Here is a 22967-nt window from a genome sequence, read left to right as displayed (position 1 = left end):
ATTATTTCTAAATGTATTTTGTTTTATTTGTTTATTGGATCATCGTCATTCATCTACTTAGCCTAGATACTTTATTGCGTATCAGAGTTCTGGAATGTCCCAGACTGAAGATGCATCTCTGATTTGTAATGATTTTTACTACTTAAATATAAAAAAAATAAAAAGAGTTATTAGATTTAATTTTTTAGAAAGATAGTTTCTAAAAAATTCTTTTTCCATGTTTTACAATATGTACAATATGGTCACCTATATTTAACAAAGAATAAGAGAAAACTGACCCCAAAAATTTCTCTTTGCATTTTTGAAGGTTTTTTGCCTATTTTGATTTATATGTATGTTGAAAAATAGTAACATTTTACTGTATGGTGGAATGTTGCTTCGATGCAAAATAGAGATTATGATTCCCCTATATAACCATGAATTGGAAGAAAAATAGTAGTGTAATTCATTGTTACACAGATACTAATACACATTAAAAATCATTATGTTTTTGTCATGTAAGAAAACGTTTTTTGAAAGCAGCGACCAACTAAATTAGTTAGTTAGTTTTTATAGTCCGGATTTATGGCTAATAAAATTTATTTAGCTTGCTTTTGATCGCTTACTCAAAAGAGTATTTTCAAACTTTTGCATTTTTGAAGGTTTTTAGCCTATTTTGATTTATATGTATGTTGAAAAATAGTAACATTTTACTGTATGGTGGAATGTTGCTTCGATGCAAAATAGAGATTATGATTCCCCTATATAACCATGAATTGGAAGAAAAATAGTTGTATAATTCATTGTTACACAAATACTAATACACATAAAAAATCATTATGTTTTTGTCATGTAAGAAAACGTTTTTTGAAAGCAGCGATCAACTAAATTAGTTAGTTAGTTTTTATAGTCCAGATTTATGATTGATAAAATTTATTTAGCTTGCTCTTGATCGCTTACTCAAAAGAGTATTTTCAAACTTTAAATTTGATTACCATGTAACATTTAAAAACCTTATACGGTTCCATTTGTTGTGCAATGCATCTCTAAAATTGCCGATCATCTCAAGTAAAATGGGAACTTTAATTTGAAAATGGGAAGTGTTTAAACTTCAACTAATACAAAAGTTTTCTTGAAGAATAGAAAATCAAATCGTTCTGCATTATTTACGGGTATTTAGAATATATTCTTTTCTAATATTAAACACTTTTATTAACATTAATTACTACAACAATTTGCAACTACAATTTTACATTAATTGGTACTGAAAGACTTTTGTGGCTAAATGAGAGTCAAAATCAAAAGAGTTGTCAAAAAATTGAACATTCGAGATATATCACAAGAAAATACAGATGATTTAATCTCGAGAGGGGTGGATCTGGACTCGCTTTCCAACAGTATTCTCTAGTGGAAAGGTCCTGAATTTATATTCTGTAAACTTATCATAACTCCACCCTGCGCCCTTTGGAGTCTATAACACTGAGTTATTTAACCAGTTGGATGAGCACAAGATGGAAGGGGGGGGGAAAGAAAGATACGACAAACCATCCACGGGATCTCCACAGGTAACCCCAGGGAAGTCCCATTCTGGACAGCTACATTGAACGTTTCAACAAACTAATAGTAAAATGAAGAGAAAATATACCTGAAAACAAATGGTGACAATAGGTTGAACTTTGAGAGAAACGTTGATGCTTACAGATGCAACCTCTCTACATTTTCGAAGCCATTAGCTGTGAGTAAACAAAATAAAGATGACTGATTGAAGAGAAAAGAAGGAAAAAAAATTGAAAATTAACATTGCAAACCTCTATATGACATGTATAAAAATATAAATAAACATTGTATATAAAAAAAAACATTGTAAAGATTGATGCAATCAGATGCGCCTTTTAACAATTCTGGTTCCAACTCATTTATGAGGAATTAAAATCTTGGACACTTTTTTTAAAGAAGTCACTGTGAGATTATACACACAGTGCTAATATGGAGTGCTAGTCCTGTAATATAAAGAACAATTTTGACTGTATGATAATAGAAATGATGAAAATACTCTCGAGAAAACATGCAAAAAAAGTATGCAGAATATCTTCTTAATTGGTGATTAATCTCAGGGACAATCTCATGAGTCTAATGAGGATTACTGCTCAGAAATCTGGCGGCTTCGTGGTAAAATTTCGGATCCGGAGGGTTTCAGGTTCATTACTCGATTCCACCGAAGAATCGTCGTGTAAGCAGGTCTGGTGCACATTAATTCCGTCAGGGCCAAACGTCCTCCCGCCGTTGTGAGATCTCAGGTGTCGTCCTCGTCATCTGATCACGGTTAAAAATTACGAGGTCCGTCCCAAAATAGCTCTAGTGTTGCTTTAAAACGGAACGTTAATATAACTAAACTAAACTCAGAAATCTGTAGCAACTTTTTGAGTCCTGTAGTTTTTATTTCTGTTTTCTCTTGTAAGAACAAAGTTAGTTGGTTCTGTTGGGAATATAGTTATGAGTAAGGAATTTAAATTGACTTTGATGAGTGACGTTTTGAACTTAGTTATTGAGTAGTCTTTGTGTTTATGAATATGATTTATGATCTGAGTTGTTTATATTAAGCCCGGTGCAAAATAATACTTCACTAAATATGTTAGTTCTTAACAGGGTTAGTTCTTAACAGGTTAGTTTACAGGAGGTAAGTAAAGATAGTCAATTAAGAAATCTACATCCATTTCTTGATGATGACGATTTTGCACAAGTTAGCAAAAGACTGCATAATATCGAGTTAAGTACTGATTCTATTCTATTACCATCAAAATAAGAGTTTAGTAATTGGACATTGCAGCATTATCATAAAGTAAGTTTACGTTTTGGACCTCAGTCTCTACTACTTCATGAGCTCCAGAAATAATTTAACACGTTGACTACCGTGTCACCTATATTCAGATGACAGCGTAAGTTCTACTTTAGTGTAGAATTTGATGCAAATAGAATAAGTCTGTGCTTAGTTTATATCTCCTTGATTTAACACGTTGTTTGCATGAATAGCTTAAGATTCTCAAATACTACCTAATTAGATATTCTTTTCTATACTACAATTAAGGGATAGCAAAGAAGCGCAGGAATCAAGGAACTGAACATGTTAAACAGTCGAACAATTTGTAAAGAAATTGTGCATAAATGTGTAACCTGTTTTAATGTGAAATCTATAACATATAGGCAATTAATGGATTCTCTTCACCCATTTTTCTCCTAATTGTTCAGGGGGAGATTTTACAAGTCATTTTCCAATCAAATATAAAAGTCAATGAAAAGGAATTTTCAAAAAAAATTACATGCCTTTATTTATTTGTAACTAAATGCATTTATTTAAAATTGGTTACTGAACTGTCACCTCAAATATTTGTAACAAAATTAAAGCAATTTTTTACTAGAAGAAAATGCTCCAGGCAGTCACTAATTTTGATGAAAGTAATCGAAAATTCAAAAAGTTACATAACATGGTGAAAACCAAGACGAAATTTTATCCTATTATCTTACCAGTGAAGAAATTCCTTCTGCCTAGGTCTCCAAATTTTAGGGTATGCTAGAGTGAAGTCATTCGAACATCATTCAAAAGGAGTATTGGGCAGTTCAAAATTAACTTTTGAAGAATTCTTTAGTTTAACAATACAAATAGAAGGGATTTAAAATTATCATCCTGTTGTCCCTTTAATTAAAAATGTAAAGAATTTTAATGTCTTGACCCCAGTTCATTTTATTATTGGCTGATCAATTAATTTGATAATAAAGCCTGGCATATTTGATATTCTAAACAGTTGATTGAAAATAAGCTAAAATATAATATAGGCATGTTGTTTTCTGTGAGACGTGCATTTTCTTTATTCCCTCCTTTCAAAGAACACTACGATTTCAAAGGATTTGGAGCCTTCCCCACTGAAAAAACAACTGTGGCCAGAAATGGGCAATATGGTGTGGGGAAAAGATCTAGAGGTCGGAAAAAAAAATCTAATGTTTTTTTTTGGGGGGGGGGGCTAGAATAGGAGATGAAGCCAATGAGACGTGGAGGAAATTAAGCACGGTAAGGCTATGTAAGCAAGATTAGTAGAGTCTCTAAGATATGTTTAACTTTCCACCTCAGATAAATTCTTCTGAAAGTGCTGCGATGCTACCCCGTTTTGAATGGATAACAATCGGAACATAGAGTAAACAGTTTGCTGATAAATAATCAGAAGTGTGACTACATTTGCCTAAGAAGTCGAAGGTGTCGTCGACTTCCCAGGCAAAGGAAATTAAAACCTCTGATAGTAACTTTAATAGCTCCTGGACTCTGGAAATCATGCTGTCCAATATGATGCGATCAACTTTAGAAATCGTCACTAAAGACATCTGCAGTGGACAATTAAATAGTTATCTACGTGCTGTAACTCTATCAGCTAATAAGCATCATGAATGTCCCTTCTGTAGCTGACATCAAACAAATTGTGAGCATGCCATTCGTGCATGCGTGGAACTCGGATATTTTTTCCTTTATATTTTGGACTATTCCGACGGATTAAAAAAATTTTAAAAAATGTCATAAGGAGAAAGAAAAATTTAATTCATTATCATTTCCAAGGAGTCCTGGGGAATTTTACCATCTTTCCTAAGACTTGATTTTCAATGGGTAAAAAATACGTAACTTTGCAGTTCATTGTAAATAGGACAAATAGAAAAAAAATATTTATGTATTTTTAGTGAATTATTCCTTTAACCTTCAGGAACTAAGAGCCGAAAAGTTCCCCCTTTACTCCCTCCCTCCCCCAAAAATTAGAATAAGTCAAGCAACGAAATGATTAATCTTGCTTATAAAAAATCACTATTAATTTTTATCTAATAATTATCTATGGTTGCATGCTCATGAAATCTTAAGGATTGAAGCAACAATGCAATTTTTGGAGAGTGCTGAATGAATTTTTTAACAGAATTTAAAATGTATGTTGTAATTTATTTTTATGTTTTAGGGATCCTAATTAATTGTTAACTATGGAAGTAAGATGTTTGAAATAATTTAAATAATTGTTCTAGATTTTAGCATGTAAATGAAATTAAATCATTAAAATTATCAGTGCATAACTTTTTTGGCTTGTGCGTATCTTTAGATCATAATCATTCGGAGTATGCCAATGTATTTGGCAAAATTCAGTTTTTAAGAAAAAGTTGCAATGTGTTTTCATGTGGTGATTTGTGGGTTATTGCGGGAATTATGTTAACATATTTTAATGTTATTATAATAACTGAGTAATGTGGTAATTTATTTAATACCACACAATATTGTTTAAATTGTTAAAGGTAATTTTAAATGTTTTCGAATGAACAGTATTCGGAAAAAATACCCTGTACATCTCATAATTGTTTTCAAGGTTTTTTGATTTGTGAGCACTGATATAAACAAATGATTGCAATGAAAATAATTAAAGATAGAAATAATTTATCTTTATAGTATACTAATAAATATGTATTTTTAAATGCTATTTTCATCACATTTATTTCAAAAGTGGCTCTAAAGTCAAAGAAAAACATTTTAACGACTTGAATTTTTCTCTACAAATTTATTTTCTAATCAAAAAGAGCAATTTTCACAATGATAAATTATTCATTTTTTTTTCGCTTCTCAGGGACCTTGAAGACCGAATGTGATCGATGCATCAGGGATGAGATATTCAAATCTCCTTTTCAGAGGGAGTTCGAAAAATTTGTCAGAGAGAGTAAGAATTATATTTATGTGAACAAATACTAGATATAGCTATTTTTCTTGCGCTGGTAAAGATGCAATATAATTCAGTTATATGATCTGTTTTCTTTGAAAGTGGTGCAAGTCCATTTTTGACGAACAGTTGGTTAGTGATGATAGTGAATGCAATCTACTAAGAAAATTTTATCTATAAACACTTACTGAAAAAAAATCCTCCAAAATTCTCAACAATTTGTCAATAAAAATTTACGTAGTCAGTGAAATCACAAATATAATTACTTTGAGAGTGGTATGAGTGCATTTTCAGCAAATACATAGTATTTAGTGATGCCGATTTTGGAGCTATCAAGACATCAATCAATCATAACAAAAGAAAAACATTTATTGCATATTTCAAAATTTATTAAATCATTATACAATAATGCCGAAAAAAATTTCGAAAATTTTTTTTACACGAAATAAAACGAGACGGTTTTGTTTTGACGAAAGCACATAAAATGCAATTCTAGGAAGGCAAAAAACGACTAATAGTAAAGAGGTAAAATAGCTAAAGATAATGTTGGATAAAGGTTTTAAAAATCAAACCATATACGATTTTGTATAAAAATTCATTCGATGAAAATGCTGAGTTTAAAACACTAGATTTATCCCCTGGACGAGGAAGACTACGAAAATTTGAGAATACAATACTACCACCTATATATCATCTTGCCCCATCACATTCGAAAAATTTAACGTTGTGATGGACCTTATATTTCTTCCTTATATTCCTTCAATAAATCATGCCTACTTTCAGAGACTTTCTCATAATGATAAGAATTAAAAATAGCCTATATTAATATAAAGTTGTAATAATTTAAATGGCATTACTTGAAGAAATATTGAAATAAAGTCTTTTAATTTTGTTTTTTAACATATTTCATAAAAATTTCATAAAAAAGTTTAGTTTGATTCAATTTAAATCTTATATTTGATATTTCACAAATGAATGCTTTTCGAGCTTTGTTAACTTTCAAATTGATGTAAGGCCATTTGAGGTCATCAAAAGTATAAATTTCTTTTAACTGATACTTTTAAAAATGATCACACTACAAACTTAAATCAGTTTAATACAGGGTTATTCAAAATGAAGATAGCTATTACAAACAGCTATAACTATTTAATGAAAAATAATTTATTTCTTGATAAGATTAACACATAATGTAGACAATTGAAGAATTCAAAGTACGTATTTGTAATGCGCTTGCGTCGGTGATTGTAGACATGCTTCAGAATGTATGGCGTGAAATGGACTACCGCCTAGATATTGTCCGTATGACCAAGGGAAGTCACACAGAACACCTATGACGTATGTATACAAAATTTTGAAGTTCCATTTACATTATGTGTTAATGTATCGATAAATTATTTTTCATTAAATAGTTGTGGTGGTAACATTATAAGCCAGTTAACAACTTCCGGAGAAGAGTGTACACTTTTGTCTAGTGGCTTTGTTACTCGGCTACGAACCCTAACGTTGCGAGTTCAAACCTCAACCTGCACATTGGTGACCCTGGTTCTGAACAACCGCAGCCTTCATTCAGATGTCGTGGCTCCATCTACCGGCATCAACCACTCACACACGCTCGCCGTCGCCCACTATAACACTTGGCGCGATTACAACGTTCGTCGCTCGCCATAACGCCTGGCGCGATAATCACGTTCGTCGCTCGCCATAACTGGCGCAATAAACTCTACCGACTCACTGGTGGGGGACTATTGTGGTGGTAACATTATAAGCCAGTTAACAACTTCCGGAGAAGAGTGTACACTTTTGTCTAGTGGCTTTGTTACTCGGCTACGAACCCTAACGTTGCGAGTTCAAACCTCAACCTGCACATAGTTATAGCCTTTTGTAATTGCTATATTCATTTTGAATTACCCTGTATTAAAAAAATATATAAAATGAACGCATTTAGATATTCCAATAGTTTTCAAACTACTCAAGTGCAAAACTTTAAATGTCTCCATATAATATAAAAAGGACTTGAACCATTTTGAAAGAAAACAGTTCATATGAATCTGAAGTTGTATTGAAATGGCATTTTACCTAAGTAACATACAAGTAAATTAATTTCGAAATATATTGTTTATCTCTTCTAGTTAGCATTATCAAGAATGAAACACTCGTTTCACAACTGCTTTAAAATGCTCCGTTGTTGTTGTGTTTTTAATTTTTTTATTTAGTTATGCGCATGTAAATATAATTTTCTTATCTTAATTTTCCAACAACCATTATCAAGTAAGCTTTCTGTGTTTACTTCTATTAGTCGGTTTTCCTCGTTTTGCAATTATATCAAAAGTTTATTTATTCTTTTATAATTTCTACCAATGAGCTCTATGCTTCAAAAGTTAAAACAAAATAATCACTTTCTATCGCCTCGGTATTTATTCAATATAAAATTTGAAAAAGAAAAGTGATTGTAGTTCAATGATTAAAATAAAAGTTTTTTTTTTTTTTTTTTTGGTTAAGCTTGCAATGAGAATATTATTTTATGATTTATGAATTTTTCTTTATAGGGGATATTAGACTCAATGCGGATCCTCATATTAACGATGAGTGTCCTCATCAGGATGAATGTAATTATTATTGATTTTGATTTAAGTATTATATATTAACTCGTGTTAATATTATGTGATTATTTTAGACTGAAATAAAGTTGAAGGATGTGATATTTATCTAATTTCTTAATACTCTAACATTGAAGAAGACAATATAACGATATTATTTATATAAAATTAAAAAGGGATGATGATTAACTTAACTTTTCATGCACTTTTTTAATTATGAATATTTTCACTGGTGATTTATTATCCTGGAGGCAGATAGGCAGTTTTAGCTATGACGAATCGCGAGTTCGAGATTCGATTCCGTCGAAAATCATTCGAGTTCGCAAGCCTATGTCCGTTAAATCTGTCAAGGCGACACAGTACTCGAAAAATCATCAAAAAGTCAATAAAAAAATATTTTACTGGCTCATATGATAAATTGAGTCTTTCTAAATGTGACTGCAAAATTTTAGAGCTGTAGCTTTATTTTTTACTAGCCGCCTTTGGCGACCAGCCGGTTCGCCAATCTTAATGTTCGTTAAAATTTTAATAATTAAATATTTTATGCAATTACTACTTTAATAGCTGCTTCATCAAAATATTTTAAAACTTCAAATTTTGATTATCATATAATTCATTCATAATGTTATAAAGGCCTTCAGTCATAACGTAATATGTATCTCTCTCATTTTCTGTTAGCACCCGTAGAATTTATGCTTTAAATTAAAGTGGAAAGAATTTATCTTCAATTAATATAATAATATTTTTTTACTGAAACAAAGCATTTTTTTATAATCTGATTACTGAAAATAGAGTCACTCAACGTTTAAACTTTATGGGCACTAAAGAATATCTTTTTTAATTTATGTAATATCTCAAGAGTTGGTCAACAAAACTTTCTTAGATTCATTATGAGCAGATCGATTAATTAACAATGTTTAAACTTAAATGCATCAAACACTAAGAAAATAAAACGAATCGTTTAAAATAAACGGTTGAAAACAGGTTTTAAAAAAACTACTTAAAAAACGATGTACTTAAAACTATAAGCATATACAAAAAATATATAACTAACATAAATACAATTTACTTACAAAAGCATGCAACTAACCCAAAAATAATTTAAATCATCCATTGATAACGTTGTCATGGCAACAATCAGAACAGAATGAGCATGCGTGAATTTTCTTCGCCGGTTACGTAACGCAAATACGTGAATTTTTCTACGCCAGTTGGGGTAACGCTATGCGGATTAGAAATTTTTAATTTCCTTTATTCTGTTTTATTTTAATTCAAAAGTACTTCAGAATGAATCTGAAAGATTGATTCATTAACAATGTTTAATTTTAAATGCATCAAACATTAAGAAAATAAACAGAACCGATTAAAATAATCCGCCGAAAAATTTTAACCCTAGCCTCATTACTGTTGGGAGAAAAAAAAACTGAAGCCTTTCCCGTTTGGCGCTGGGGATAATGGAAGATTTTTTTGGCGGAAAAGTTGGCGGTGGGGAAAATGGAAGATTTTTATGGCGGGAAAGTTAGTTTTTAATTAATAATTAAAATTCTAATTAAAAATTCGAAAAAAGAAACCTCAGGTGCACATTTCCAACCTCCAAGGTATACATGTACCAAATTTGGTAGCTGTATGTCAAACGGTCTGGCCTGTAGAGCGCCAACACACACACACACACACACACACACACACACACACACACACACACACACACACACACACACACACACACATTGAGCTTTATTATAAGTATAGATTAAGTTATTGAAGAATTTTTGATGCATGAAGGAGAGTAAACAATATTGCCGCACCCGTTTTTCAGATTCAAACACCTGTAAAAGATATGCTCAAAAGTTTCTACTGCATCGATCAAGCAGAACAACAGAATAGCAGAAATATACATTTAATCAATTTTTATATGCATATTAATTTTTTTAAAGGTGTTATGATAAAGATTTGTGAAGTTTTGATGCTTCGTTAGTTTTTCTTTATATCTTCAATATACAAATATAATATTTTGTTTCTATAGATTTTTGCATTTTTTAACTTTAAACAATTTAGAATAGATTGAATCATATTTTGTAAAAGTTACAGGTAAATTGGATAGATTTTATATCATGATTTAGATGAATAAAAACTTTAAATGCATTTTTCTCCATGTTGAGTTTTTGCTTATATGCTACATTTCAAAAGTCTTAAATCTTCTTAAAAATGTAGGTTAGGGTTTGAAATTTTTTGTGAATGTTCAGAAATATATATTTTATAAAACTTAAAATGGAATTAGATTTAAGGTATGTAGTAATTTTTTAAAAAATGCCCAAAGTCAGAATTTCTGCATTTTTCAGATTTTTTTGTGTTTTTTACTAGGGTTTATACAAAAACCGACTTTTTGAAAAACCGGTTTTCAAATCCGACATTTCCAAAAAAACCGGTTTTACCGGTTTTCGAATTTTTGTCAAAAAAATTGAATAGGGAAAAATAAAATATTTTTCCATTTTTCCCTATTCTATTTTTTTTTATTTTATTTTAATTTATATAAAATAACAAAAAACGAAATCAATACCAAAGCCAAAATATAAAAAACAAAATTAAAGATTACATATACATATTACTTACATAAAATAACGAAAACTCAAACAAAAATTTCAAATAATATTTATATTATTTTCACTAATTTTAATTTCTTCTAAGAAAATAGGATTTTTAAAAACATGAAATATCCACTGAACGGTGGCTAATTCTCGTTCTTATTTTGGACACAATATTTCCTGAAATTGAAAATACTCGTTCACTAGTTACTGAGTTTGGCATCAAATTACAAATCTAAGTTTTTTGTTCTTTTATTCGTTTGTTCAAATAATGAAAATTCAGCTTGTCTTAGGATTTGTAAGTTTTTCTTCAGGGTCTTCAAGAAATTAAACAATTATATTATTTCCGACAATTATTTTATGAACTGATTTCAAATGATTATGTAGATTGCTCACAGTTGATCCTTTGCATCTCAACATTTTATTACAATGATTTCAGATTGCCTTGTCTATTCCGAACTTTTTGAAACTATCCCAAACTTCTAACTTACACATTTTTTTCTAAAAATGAAATTAAAGTTATTGAATAAATATTTTTGACGTTTACTTTAAAATTTTATTATTTCAACTATTAATATTAATGCAATTTAAAATAAGCTAATCTACACATTTTCTAGGAATTAAAAAAAAAACACTTCTTAATCAAATTATGATGCTTGCTAAAGACATAATTTATGTTAAAACATTGCGAAAGAAAATATGGAATATTTTAACACCCTGTGTTTTATTTAAAATTCCATTAAACAGAAGCCAGAACTTCTTATTTTACACTAATTTTTGACAGAAGAAATTTATATAATAAAATTTAAATTTTAAAATGGAAAATAGAAAATATAAACATAAAAATTAAGCATACTTAATATTTACGCTATTTTTACCAAATATAACAACTTTATATTTTTGTTCCCAGTTTTCACGTTCACAATATTAAGCAAACCTGTCATAACTCGAGACGGATCGGATTCTGAGAACACATATCGACAATTCCATTTCATTAAGGGGTGAGACGCGGAATCATGAGCTCATTTGATCTTGGATTCCTCGCATTAGATACTTTTTTAGTTCTATTTTTTTCACGTGTATAAGAGTGTTATGTCATTTCTGACAGCATTTTATTTTAACTGAATATTTCGTATTGATATGGCTAGTTCAAGAGGTGTAAAAAGGCTTTCAGGAGTGGTACGAAGAAATTTTAAATGATATCATTAAATATTGTGATCAAGACGCAGAAAACGGGGAATTATTTATTCCTTTCACATGTTCTTCGAAACGAGCCAGTCAAATTGCTGACGTTTCTATTAGCACCGAATACATACCGATTGACAAAACATCAGACGAGAAGCAAGAGATAACTTTATCAAACTTTTGTTTCACCTAGAAAAAAAAAAGTGAAAAGGGATGTTCATGAAAAACATGAATTGATGAATTCCAGGCGCAACTGTGCAGTGCGCAAGCACTGGCCAACCCAAATTGCAACATTGAAAAAATATGTTTGCTGCCCGTTGCATAGAATGAATAGCAAATCAAATAAGTTCAAAATTAATTTTTACATAATAATATGAATTTTTTAAACCGGTTTTCTAAATTTAAAAACCGGTTTTCGAATGTGACAAATTTACTTAAAAAAAACCGGTTTTTTAAAACCGGGTTTGAAAACCGTCAAACCCTATTTTTTACTATAAAAAAATTAATACTGTTGGCAGGAGAAAATCCATACTAAGTTTTAAGTAGCATATTAATAGCTACTTGGAAAAATAGAATTTGGAGAAAAGTCTTCATATTTAAAAAAAGCCTTAGTTTTAAAAAAGCCAAAAAATTTTAAATAAATTTAAAATTATTTCGAAAAAAATTTTAGGGGGAGTTATAGAGTACTATTTTACATAAAATAAAAGTAAACTATAATTTTAAACATTAAAATTTAAAGGAAAAATTATTGAGGTACCGTGTCGCCTTAATGTCAAATTTAATTAGATTATCAGAGCATTTTGTAATTTCAGGAGGCTTGTTCTAAGATAGACCACTTTAAACGCTGAATACTGATAATAAGACAGGGACGAAATTTGAGGCTGCTTCCTTTCTCCACGCTAGATTTTTAAAAAAAATGAATCGCGACATCAGGCTCGGTTAGATGCCGATGAAGGTTAGATGCTGTCTTGGCTTCAATAACGGATGATCGGATCGTTATTGAAGCCGACCAATCATCGTTGAATTCTAGATTCCAACGATTATTAGATTTAGCAATGATTCCAACGACTTAGCAAATATCAGACTCGCAAACACGACGAATCATTGTTGGAATCTAGAATCCACGATCATCCGCTTTTGAAGTCAAGACAGCATCTAGTCGTCATCGGCAGCGGCAACTGTAGCGTCATCAGATTTATATATATATATGGTGCACTTTCCGCAGAAATTGAATCAAACCCAAGACTCTGCCAATGTGTTTACTTTGGGCTCCTGTGCTCTGCTAAAACAAGACTTCTTTGGAAAAGGATTTTACTACTACTTATTCTCATTTAAGAAATGCTCAAACAAATGAATTCAATTTTCAACACTTGTTTTAAAGCTGTTTCTATTTGCTTGCTAACTTCTTTTATGAACATTATTTTCAAAACTTTCATTCAGAATAAAATAATTATGCTTCTTTTTTTAGGGCGATATGATCTTTGTGATGGTTGCATGAAGGAGGAGATCATTGCAAAATATGATCCCGAGGCGCTCAGACGCATCCGGGCTGAGAGTAAGTTATTTATACAGTAATATAGACAAGGAATAAGTACAGTATACAGTAAATACAATATTTATCAGGTATATATCAACACGAATGACTTAATTCAACTGAGCTTCAGATTGTATAGTCCGAACTTTAAATATTCAAATTCAAGGATCCGATCTTCTTCCAGTGTTGGTGGGTTCTTGAAAGGCTATGAGTCACCAGCATTCATGTCATTATTATGCATTTGGTAAATATTACTTGATTAAGTATACTGTATTAATTTCAATAAAAACTATTGCGTAGCTTCAATATTGTGAGAGTAAGCCTAACTCTCTGTGATGAGAAAGAAATGTGCAAATAGCAGTCGGTCACAGAGAAAGATATCAAAAATTGTGGTTTGATACGTGTGGGAGTATTCATCATACCTTCCGAATTGTTTCGTCGATTAAGAATAACCCCTTTAAGACTAAATAGAAGAAGAAGATAAGAAATAAAGGAATTAAGAAGAAATAATTAAGAAGAAATAAAAATTTCCAAATTTTTCAGAGATAATAGAGGCAAATAAAAAAGGATATGCCAAAACAAAGAACGGAGAAATAAAATCCATAATAGAGGAAATAAAAACTTTTCAAGTTATAGTTGCTCTTTGATTTTACATTTCATACAGGCTGCAGCCCGGATTAAATAGCAATATTAAAATATTTTTTAAGTGTTTTTAATTGTTTTACTATATTTCCGCCAACGTATTTTATTTCTTTACTTTATATAACCGGAGCTAAGTGATTATTGAAGAAATAATAATTCATAATTAACTTTGGAGAAATTCTATAAAAACGAGTTTTAGCATAGGTTCAAAAGTTGTTAGATATGTCTGTCACGCATTTTGGACATGGTATAATATTTATTATCTTGATTTATACTCATTTTTTATTTTCTGTAGGGGTTGCAGCCACTCCATTTCACCGTAAAGAGTGCTGCCTGTCTTTGGTTGAGAGTAAGTAACCATTCTTTAATATCATATGTTAAATCAAATCTCATATATATTTTCCCCTCCTTCTTAAAAGGGCTGCAGTGGACTGGTGGTAAGTTCTTGGCTTAGGAACAGGAGGTTTCAAATTCGAAACCCGATTACCCTGAAGAACCGTCGTGTAAGAGGGTCTGGTGGATGTTCAATCCTTCGAGGCCAAACGTCCTCCCGCTGGTGTGGTGTGGATGTTTTTAGATGGGGCGCCAGTTCAAGTGTCGTCCTTGTTATTTGATCATGGTTCAAAATGACGAAGTCCGTCCCAAAATAGCCTTAGTGTTGCTTTAAAACAGAACGTTAATGTAACTAAACAGTACCCTCCTTTTTAAAATATGTTCTTCGTCTTTTAAACACCGAAAAATGGCGAGTACTACAAATACTTCGATTTTTCCCTTCTCACAAACTTCACCATATCTAGTATGCTTTTGTTGCCATTCTTACGATAAAAAATTTCCGAATCCAGCGCAATCGTGATTCTTATTCTGACTTATTCGTTCATAAAGTAGAGATTGAAACCAAAAAGATGAAGAAGATTCCTAATATTCAATACATCTTTAAGAACTTCCCGTATATTTAATCACATTTATAGAAAACTAATTACTATCTCTATGATGAAGCACGTCCTGTTAAAACGATTTAAAATCACTGAAATATGCGAACATTCCATACTGTAAAACGAGAATAATTTGAAAATTTTGCGAACGGATTCGGAAGATATTATTTTGACGTATCTTCTTCTCAGTGCATACCAAAAAGTACGATAGAAAAAAGAGATTTTTTCTGAATTTTCTGAAAGAATTCAAGCCTAAATATGAAGTATACCAGATTATTTTCTTTATTATATTTCATATGCTTTATATTACGTTCTGTAAGACGTCAAATAGCTTCGAATAGCATTTTTTTTTTTAAATTTGGATTAAACATGAACAAAAAATGACATATTAACTCCTAGCAAAGAGACATTTATCAGAAATTTTTTTAACTCAGTTTAAGTAAATAAAGCTACATTAATTTCTCAGAAAATGATCAAAGAATTTTTTTAAAAAAAATGATTAAAGTAGTAAGAAGAAACAACAAAGAAAGGGCGACCATTATAATATGTTGTCCCAAGGACAATTATGCTTCACCCTAAATATTTCATGATTTTTTAAAGCTAACGTAACATTTTTTCCTTTTCCTAAAGTCATGCCATAAAATATGATAAGAATACCACTTTTATTACTTATTTATTTTAATTATAATTCTTTCTAAATTAAGAAAGCGTTTACTTATTTTAGCTAACCATACATTGTCAATTATTATGTAATGAAATCGAGTTTTATGATGAAGTTACTAACAGCTTAAAGCATATTTAATCAATTCTAAAAAAAATACTTTTTTTTTTTATCAATTCAGTAAATCAGTTTATGTAAAGATATTTTAGTATTAAACAATAAAATCTACTAAGTTGCGTATGAGTGACTTGTTGTGCCGTCAACAGATGGCGCCACAGTTTCTCAAAAATATTTAAAATTTAAATAAAGAGTTTCATTCAAACACTTTCAGTCGAAGATTGTTTAGAATGTAATAAAAATTTGCGAGGAAGGTGAATACTATTTAAATTTCAGAAAAATCTTTATTATTTCATTAGCAATTGGATTTATTTGATATATGAATTCCAATACTGTTAAAAAGGGCGTTGCATATCTAGAATTAATTTTTTTTTCATATATGATTTCATAAGGGAAAAAAGAAAAAAATTAAAAAGTAATTAGCCCTTTAAGATCACGTATTTATAAAACTTCTCTTCTAAAAAATATTTTCTCTCCCCCCCCCTCCCTTTTGTTTGTTTGCTGAAAAAAAACTGCTATCATCGTTTTCGCCTTTAATAAGCAAAAGAAAAGGAAAAAAAAATCAAGAGGCAATTTTTCATCTAACTATGGGTTCCTAGCTGTGTAAATTGATTTCTTTTAAATTCAAACATTTTGACATTTTCAAAACACTTGTATTCAGATTTCATGAGGTATTTCCTATAAGTCGAAAGTAATGTAATCAATAGCGATTTATTCTTTAGTTTTAAAGAATTTTAAATTTTTTTCATCAGAAGAACTTTGAAAGTAGCTTATTAAACGTAATATGGCAAATAAACTCAATTTAATAAAAAAAAAAGAAATATTCTGATTTTATTTATTTCTAGTTCAGAGATTTGTCAAACAATTTACTTAAAATTTTGGAGATAGCTAAATATGTACTATCAATTTCTTGAATTAAAAAATAAACTGTATTTCTATCCATTCTTTAAATAGAAGAATTCGACAGATAAATAACGCGACATTTTCAATTTTTTTTCACATTGTGAAGCATTAAAATAACTATATTTCTAATTGAATAGATTATTTATTTTCTACGTCAGGAACTGTAGAACATTTTGAAAAAATTTTATACCAAATTTAGACAAAAAATATGCATTAAGTTTTAATTCGTGAGGTTTTTCATAAGAAAATTTTATCAAAGATTAGAATTTGAAAAAATAGTGTCTAAATATATAAAATAGCATTAAAACGAATATAAATGCTAATATAAAAATTAGTGTAGCTTCAATATATATATATATATATATATATATATATATATGTAATGATATTTTAACTCTAATTTCAATTAAATTAATTTTCATAATAACTTCATCTTAATTTAGCCCATAGTAACTTCATTCTAAAATATTCTCTTATTTCGTGATCCAATTCCACTGTCTCTACTTAATTAATTCAAGAGAAGCTTTGTTAAATTGTTGAATCAGCTAAAATCTAACTTTCCCACACTACGCGTGAAGAGATAACATACCGCTGACCAAGCAAATTCTTTTTTAAAATCTCCCTTTGTTTCCCCTACCTTCTCGGCGCCTGTAATGAAAATCCCTATCGAAATCTCATAATACATTAGCACTGTGAAGAAATGTTTTCCCTATCAAAATCATAGGTTATATAAGACCAGGGATAAAATGTCCGAGAGCTCTTCCCTCATTCCTTTCTGTGTCGTTCTGTGTGCTCGTCGCTTGTACATATGCTTGCTTCTTCAAAATGAAATAAAACGACGTCACGAAATTAAAAGTATCTTCATTGCCTTCAACTGCATCATGCTTCACCACAAATAATATTACATATTAAAAAGTCGACAGGATAGTTTCCTGTGAAAAATGATGAAATGAACTAAACGAATTAAAATTAAATCCGCTAGCCAGGCCATCGCCGCGCTCCAAAGATGATTGCTTCGGTCCAGGTTCGCCTGCTGCGATGTTACCGCGGCGAAGCTCTTTCATCGCCGTCACCTTCGGCTGCCTCCGTCCACATCGTTTCATGCAAACCGTGGTCCATGGTCCAGTCCAGTTCCCGTTGAATCCCCTGCATTCCGTCATGTTACCGCATCGTCGATGGTACCGTGCCTAACCTGTGACTTCATCCGACACTGCTGCTTAATACCCTTGTGCTTGTGCTCCATATCCTCATGTGCGTGCTCCTTATATCTTCAAAGTGTTGGGGCTCCTTGTCATCATAAAAATTTACTGGTTCCTTGCCTGTGCTGAATAATACCGATCTCGACGTGATTTCCTTTTTATATCACCACCACAATATAATACTCGCCAGTGGTCTCCAATGCCAGATTGACTCACTCAAATTTCGAAAATATCTCTTGTGTATTACATTATCAACTCAATATAAAAATAGCCTGCCGTAGTCACCATTTCCAGTGCTCAAAATTGCATTTTTGTGATTAATTAAAAAAGTGATAATTCATCAAGAAAGTGTTAAGTGTTTCCCGACTCAACGGTGAAAATCAAGATTTACGTATATTGTGTGTTTTTCTTTTCTTTTGATTTTGATTTTTGAATTTTAGAATTATTGCAAGTTATATTTTTATAGTATTATTTAAAATATTGAATTTGTAGTCATTTATCAAGTTTATTTTTAAAATTTTATGCATAAATTTATAATGTTTTTTATTTGAAGTATACTTAAATGTTATTAAGATCCGGAAAAATGACTGACCAAGATAAAACAAATGTGTCTAATTCTCAAGGTTCAGAAACTGAAATTGATAAAAAAGATAAAAAGTCTCTTCACTGCTGGTCATAACTGCATCATGTTCACAACAAATAATGTTACTCATTAAAAAGCCGACAGGATTCGAAATTATTACATATATATATATATATATATATATATATATATATATATATATATATATATATATATATATAGACTTGGAAACAAAATTCTAATGGGTTTTGTAAAGAAATCTGTTCAGCCATTAAAAATATTAAATTTTTAAAAAATCATAATTTCGTGAAAAATTGACTTTTCAACTTAGTCACCTACCTACCTTACAAATAAAAAGGCTTATCATGCAAGCTATCAGCTATAAAAATCTATATTTTGATTTAATATGGTGTAGGTATATTAATCAAACGTTAATCGGATGTTTATCCTATATACACATTCATAAAATTATTTCTTCATTTTTAAATTATGTGAGACAGATCTGCTGATACTTTTGCCCTCAGCAATATGAGGCGCAAGCTGCGGAAGATCTTTTTATCTTACTAAAGCGTATTTATTTCTATTTCGCAGCTTCAGTACGACTGAAACAAAAAAAGATTGTGATTTAGTTTTTTTGAACATGATCTGGATTTCAACGTGCATAACTATATCATAAATGCTTTCATATCGATAAAAATGAGGAAGGCAAATTTTTAACATTTCTGACACATAAAGCCTTCAAAATTTTTCAGAAAGTAATGCACCCTTTTTTGTATAAAAATAATTTATGCTAGAATATTACACGAAAATACAGTTTTGCATGCTGTAGACAAACTATAGTATTGATTTTAATTCATCTTGGAATCAGATATTTCAAATTTTGCATAAATTCCTTCTTTTTAATATTATACAATCCTTTTTAAATTTCTTGCAGGGTGTTAGATATATAATGAAACATTATTAACTGTAAAGTTTAATAAATAAATTGAAAGATATACGTGAAATAATCTTGAATATTATCATAGATATTAACTTAATTACCAGGACATTTGAATAACATTTCATAAAAAGGAATTATTTCAATTTTCAGAGTTCCATATAATGTTTAAGGAAAAATAAGTAATAAGTGTAATTTTTTCATTTTATTCGCATATGCGTTCCTTTTCAATGAATTAAAATATTTGTACGAATTTTGTATTTTTTAAGCATGGTATGAATAAGAATCATTTTTGATTCGTATTTCTTTAATGTATTGTAAGTATCATATTAATAACAACGATAACATATCCATTATAGTTTTTATCAGGGCCTTAATTATTAAAAATAGAACGAATAAAATACTCTATATGAGTTTAGAATGAAGCTTCCGAATTGAATTTTTTAAATTCGTTTTCCAAACATTTTTGAAATATTTTTATGATATATTTTGTATTCAAGGACTGTCCTTATACAAGGATCATTTTGAATTTATTTGATTGAAAATATCAATTACAAAATGTTTCATCTATTATAATTTAGGTTTAATTCAGTCATTCAGTTCAGTCAGCATATTCAGTTTTTCCGTGAATATAGAAGAAATTCTCTTACATAAAAGAATCTATCTCTTATATATATGTATATATATATAATATAAAAGAAATTCTTTTCGGGATTTCTTTGACACGTGGCGATTTAGGAAAGGGATTTCAGTTACCTTTGAATGTTACGCCGTGGGTGTTAGATATATTTATTCCTTCGCTCGGATTGTGACAAGTTAAATGTCAGCAATTTTTTAGAGTTTATGTAAAAAATAATTAAATGATTAAGTGGGATTTGGATCTAGAAATAAGAACAGATTTTAGAATAAAGTAATATGAGCTAATCTAAGATAAAAAGTATAAAATTAATTAAGATTTAAATTAGTGTAGGAGGTAGGGTAGCGTAGAGTAAATTAGTTAGGGCGCAGTTTTGGTATGTGCTCTGTACGCCACTCCGTTCAACACTGACTATGCACGAATTACTATCTAGTATGGAATAAATAAGCTATTCATTAATTTTGGAAGACATTGTGAATTATTATTTTTAAGTTATAACATTAGAGCTTTAATTGTATTTTCTTTCTTTTTCAGAGGAAGTTAGTGGCTTGTTGGACGATCCCGACAAGTACAAACGCATGCGGGCTAATAACCAGAAGTTCTAAAGAAGCCGCTGAAGAAGCTGGCTTCCACCCGCAACGGTCATTTGGTTAATATAACCATAGAGCTGATATATAAATGGAGGGAGCAAGTCGCGTGCTTTTTGTCTAAACAAGTGTATTGTTCGACAACGGATTGTAAAACCCTCCGTGCTTTTGCGCATGCGTTAGGATGGGTTTAATTCGTCAAAATAGGGGTGAAAGGAAAGATAAAAGGAGATGTTTACATTTAACAGCGAAGACTCACGGTTTTATCAGACGTAAATATTACAGATAATTACTAATACAGAAGGAAAAAAAGATACTAATGCACAGTAAAATATTTGAGAGCAATTTTTATTTAATGTAAGAGGCATAAACATTAAATTATGAAGAATAAATAAGAAATTTCTGTTCTTAAAATTTGGTAATTATTTTTTTACAAACTAATAACCATATTTTTTTAATATCAAAATGCTACTTTTTTATTTTTTTATTTTGAATTTTTTTGGCGATATTTTAAGATTAAAAACAATAGATAATCGAGAGTTTATTCTATTTAAAACATTTTATTTTCATTTAAGGGATTGGTGTAAATATAGAACGCCTTAAAAATATTATAAATATTATTTTTAAAATATATGATATTTTATATATTTTAAATAGGATAGGAATGAATAATTCCCTGTTTTCTGCTTCTTGGTCACAGTATTTAATGATATTATATAAAATTTTCTTCGTACCACTCCTGAAAGCTTTCTTGCCATTTGAACTAGGCATATCAATATGAAATTTTGAGTTAAAATAAAATACGGTCAGAGACGACACAACACTCACATACACGTGAAAAAAAATTGAACTAAAAAATATTTGATGGGAGAAATCCAAGGTCAAAGGTGAATAACGGAAATGCCATCATCGTTCGGCGTTTCACCCCTTAACCCTTTATTTACCGAATTATGTTGCAATCAATTTTTCAACTTCATTTTTTCACCAGTAGTTAAGTTTTCTTGCAGAATAATTCAAGAAAACCGAAGAAAAATATTTTAATTAATAGAAATATCTTAATTTAATTATTATTTAAATATATTTAATTCCTTCTTCTAGCTTCTATTAACTTTTTTCTATTTGGGTTACATTCACCGTATTCTTTAGAATATTATCAGCAAAAATTGTATTACAAAGATATAAGTCAGATTTAAATGGTACTTTTAAGTACCGTGAGTAAATAAAGGGTTAATGAGATGGAATCGTCGAGGTGTGGTCGTCTCAGAATCCGTTGACGAACAGTACCCAACATGAATCACGTGACTTAGTTTTTTACTTTGTTTTTGTGCATTTATTAAAAGTGATTACTTTTCCTCTTTAAGAAAACATTTTATTTCTTTTCTTTACCTAAAAACATCTTTTAATTTTACATTACATGTTCAAATACTTTTATCATTATCTAATACAGATAAAAGAACTTTTATAAAAGCAGATTATAAAAGTGACCTAAGTCTTTTTTTTTTCTGAATATTCTGAATATTTAAAAAAATGTATTCGTATTTATAATTAATTTTTTTTTCTAAAAATTAAATTATAATTCAAGAATTAGGAGGATAAATATTTATTTTTGCATAAAAAATGAAAAATATATTAATTAAAACTGTTAATTACCATTATACAAAATCTCATCCCGAACTCTTCCCCTTGTTAATATCAGTTTTAACTATTTCGTTTCTAGTTTCTAGTTTTGCCGGTAACTTTGCTTCTAAGTACCGCAGAAACAAAATTAAATCATTTTTGGAATCTTAAATGTGTTGATTTAATACAAAATAACAAAGAAATTCGAAATTTTTAAGAAAACTGTCTATCACTCCCTCTATCAGTATCTCAGCTCTATGAATATAACTGAATGACGTTGTGCTGAAAAATAATAAAAAATCAAAATACAAGTTTGTGTTTGAATTTTTTTAGCCCACACTCATAATACCAATATCAATATCCATTAACGAATTCAACATAGAATATCAAAAGGTTTTCTCTTAGAAATCACATGTTGATTTCTTTTTATTTAAAAAAAAAAAAATCCTTGAAAATCAAGATCTTTTTCTAACTGTCATTGGACCTCTTCTGTAAAAATTAATCGACATTTCATTGTTGATAAAGAGAAACAGAAAGTTAAAGTGA

General features: G+C 29.8%; 1 protein-coding gene across 1 annotated transcript in view; it reads left to right on the top strand.

The window, feature by feature from the left end:
• Positions 1-22695, top strand: part of LOC129961013 (circumsporozoite protein-like) — a 290038-nt gene extending 267343 nt beyond the window's left edge. The window contains exons 4-8 of the mRNA XM_056074804.1: positions 5619-5708; positions 8255-8314; positions 13541-13627; positions 14544-14597; positions 20752-22695. Coding sequence (XP_055930779.1) covers positions 5619-5708; positions 8255-8314; positions 13541-13627; positions 14544-14597; positions 20752-20822 — 362 coding nt within the window. The 3' untranslated portion in view covers positions 20823-22695. The remainder of the gene's footprint in view (positions 1-5618; positions 5709-8254; positions 8315-13540; positions 13628-14543; positions 14598-20751) is intronic.
• Positions 22696-22967: the final 272 nt, after the last annotated feature.

Source organism: Argiope bruennichi, chromosome X2 (assembly GCF_947563725.1).
Source record: "Argiope bruennichi chromosome X2, qqArgBrue1.1, whole genome shotgun sequence".
NCBI lineage: Eukaryota > Metazoa > Arthropoda > Arachnida > Araneae > Araneidae > Argiope > Argiope bruennichi.
This window is presented reverse-complemented; position numbering and strand designations above follow the sequence as displayed.